The sequence below is a fragment of the Vicia villosa genome, linkage group LG3, assembly GCF_029867415.1.
Source record: "Vicia villosa cultivar HV-30 ecotype Madison, WI linkage group LG3, Vvil1.0, whole genome shotgun sequence".
Lineage (NCBI taxonomy): Eukaryota > Viridiplantae > Streptophyta > Magnoliopsida > Fabales > Fabaceae > Vicia > Vicia villosa.
Window position 1 is genome coordinate 38,009,841 of NC_081182.1, and position 3,337 is coordinate 38,013,177.

General features: G+C 38.5%; 1 protein-coding gene across 1 annotated transcript; it reads left to right on the forward strand.

Annotated features, from left to right (window-relative positions):
- Window positions 1–1,238: 1,238 nt before the first annotated feature.
- LOC131657894 (uncharacterized) lies at window positions 1,239–2,345 on the forward strand. Its single transcript, XM_058927245.1, has one exon. The coding sequence runs from the start codon at window positions 1,239–1,241 to the stop codon at window positions 2,343–2,345; it is 1,107 nt and encodes a 368-aa protein (XP_058783228.1).
- Window positions 2,346–3,337: the final 992 nt, after the last annotated feature.

The following is a 3,337-nucleotide window of genomic DNA, read 5'->3' on the forward strand; positions in this document are numbered from 1 at the left end:
TAACAAGCATTTATCCTAACTCCTCTAACAAGTGTACTTACAGATCCTCATATTGTAAGATCTCATATATTTTGTTTTAGCTTTAACATGATCTTATCAAAAGATTGGCAAAAGCATTTGGTTCAAATGACACATATACTTCAATTCCCATTCAAAATAAACAAACATGCATATATTCAAAAAGAATGCTCATCTAGTCAAAGGACTATCTTCTAGTATCCTCAAAGTACACATCCAGCTAAGAAAGATATCTTTCATCCTCACAAGTACAGAAAGATCACAACGGTTATATTTCTACAACATCTATATAACCAGCACCTCAAGCAAGGATCAAATACAACTTTTACACTCAAGCATAATATCATTCAAACAAAGTCAAGAAATACATATTGTTATAAAAGGAAAGGTAAGGTTACTATCGCTGCCATATAGTGATACACATTCAAATCATTCATTCAAACTTTTGTATATCCTCAAGGGATATAAAATCTTGGTTGTAACAAATAAAAAAAAAATCTAAAGTGTAAATTTAGTGATTGTAAAGGCCTTTTGAGGCTTTGTAAAACATATCATTTTTATCCCTCTTTAAAGGATAAAAGTGGAAGATATAAGAAAATCATACTGTGTCTGAGGACTGGACTAACCCTTTTGGTGAATCAACATAAATCAGTGTGTGCTATTTATTTTACAAGTCTCCACAAATCATTATATTTTATTCACTCATATAAACTAGAACAAAACTTTAAAATAAAAAGGGGTCACTATTCAACCCCCCTTTCTAGTAACAATTATTGAAACAACATAGGGTCAATTTTTATTATTAGTCATGCGCCTCTAAAAAGTCAGGACCGAACTTGTGCGTGACTAACAATAGATTTTTGTGTGTCGGTTAATATTATAACATAGGAGCTGGCAATATGGTTCAAAGTTAGAAGTTAAGAAATACTATAACGAAAATGACCTAATGGCTAACCATGACAGTAAAGCTACAAACAATCTAGTTCTTTCAAAAACAATTTCAAAGACAATGGAAGTGTTTTAAAAAAGGCAGCATTCCTTGAACTCAATGGAGATAATGTTAATGGCAGATTGATTCCTAAGATTTTCGGCTTAAAATCCTAACCTTAGGGTTAGGGGCCTTGGTCTTTGGGGATTGGTTTTCTTTGTTTCTCTTGCAAGTTCTTTTGGTCTGTGTTTCTTTTCTTTCTCTAATCAGTATTCTGTTCTTAGTTTGCAATATGAGGGGTTCTAGTGTTGGTAAATGGCAAAAGGTAAGGGAAGGAGGAAGAAGGGAGGTGAAGTGGGATATAGCGAGAGAGGGGAAGAGGATGGCTAAAGGCAGTGAGACATCATCGTCTTTTTTCATTACTGAATTTAGAGATAGGTGGAGAGCTAGAGATCTGTATTTCGAATTCAAAGAGTTGGGAGACATTGAGGAAGTGGTTATTCCTCCGAGAAAAGATAGATTTGGTAGACGCTTTGGCTTTGTTCGTTTTCTGAATGTCAAGGATGAGGAGTTAATGGCAACAAAGCTGGATAATATGATTCTAGAAGGGAGAAAGCTATTCGCGAATCTGCCAAGGTTCAGTAGGCCTAAAGATGCTGAGCAATCTGGTTTTGCGGCCCAGAAGAGTATTCCAGCCAAGGCGAATACAAAGGGAACCGGTGGTAATAGGCTTGACGGCATCGGATATGGAACGACTGTAAATCATCAATCTTATGTGGATGTCATCCGGAGCAGTAATGGTAGTTTCAACTTTAACGAAGGCAACAAGGTGCCCAAAACTTTGTTCTTCAAGCCTTGCTTTGAAGATGTTTCTCAATACAAAAAGGCATTCACAGGGAGGATTAAAGAGTCGGGGAAGATGGAAGATATCAAAAAACTTTTTCTTGAGGAAGGTATCTTTTCTATTAGGGTTACCGTGTTAGGCCCTAATCTCTATCTTCTGGAGGATTTGATTGAAGGAGAAGTTGAGTTGTTTGTTGAGGAGAGGAAATCTTGGTGGGTGCAGTGGTTTAGTTCGATCAAACAATGGGAACCTAAGGACAGAGACGAAGAGAGGGTGACTTGGTTAAGAGTTTTGGGAGTCCCTTGTCATGCATGGAGTGAGATATGCTTTAAACAACTAGTAGACACTAAAGGTGTGTTTGTAAGATGTGATGAAGGAACTGTTTTGAAAAAGAGAATGGATGAGGCAATAATTTGTATCAGAACTAAGATCAGGGAGAGATTGGATGACATGGTAAAACTTTCCATTGATGGACAGCTTTTTGTTGTTAGTTTGCTGGAGGACTCTTTTGGTACCACTGACAGCCCAAAACTTTGTTCTCTCGGGGAAGAATAAGAATCTAAGGATTCTTCACAAGCGGAGGTAGCCATGTCTGGTGAGGAGGAGGTTGAAGAGGGTCAAGTCAGGGAGGAAGGAGATCCGGCGTTTGTTGAGGCTGATGGGACAGAACCTGTTTTAGGGGACAGACTATCTATTTCCCATTCTATTATGCAGTGTCAGAATGCTTTAGAAAAGACGATTCTTGACTCTTCTTCTGATAGTATTAAGGAGGTTCCCAAGGCAAAAAGCAATGTAGCATTAAATGTCAAAGGGCATCTTAGTAATATCAAAAGGGTGGAGGAGTACAACGGTATAGAGGCCTTGGATGTACGTGGGAGGCAAGCTGACTCAGCTCTGAGTCTAAGTGGGCTTAAGACTAATGGGCCCGGTATTTCCCTGGATCGGATCAGTGGGCCAAAAAATTTTGATGAAGTCTGCAGAAGTGTATGCAAGGGTGTGGTTCCGGAGAAATTACCTAAAGGCCCCTGTTTTAGAAAAAAGGAGCAGTCAAAAAAAAAGAAAAGTTTGAACGAGGATTTAGGTGAGCGTGTTCCAGTATCCTCCTCCTATTATGCTTGTATCGCTCCAAGATCAGCTAGAGTTGATGGAGAAGGCAAACAGGGTGGAAGGATCGAATCGATTGAGGGAAACAATTTTAATTTCTCATCTGCGACAGACACTATATCATCAGGTGAGTCTTTTTCTGGCTCTTCCTTAGCAGATTCTGATATTATTAGATGCAATAAACGGTTTGGTGAGAAAACGGCTGTGGGTATGAAGGTGTGGAATTCCATCTCTAATTTGGGGGTGGTAAGTATTAAGGAGGATGCTGAGAATGAGAGGGGGATAAATGTCTTGGAGGTTAGAGATAAGGAGGGGATGAGGTGTTTGAAGGAGTTAAAAGATAGTGTCCGATGAATTTGCTTTCCTTTAATATAAGAGGGGGTGGTTCTTTTTCTAAACGAAAAAGAGTTAGTTTTTTGATTCAATCAAATCTTATTGATGTG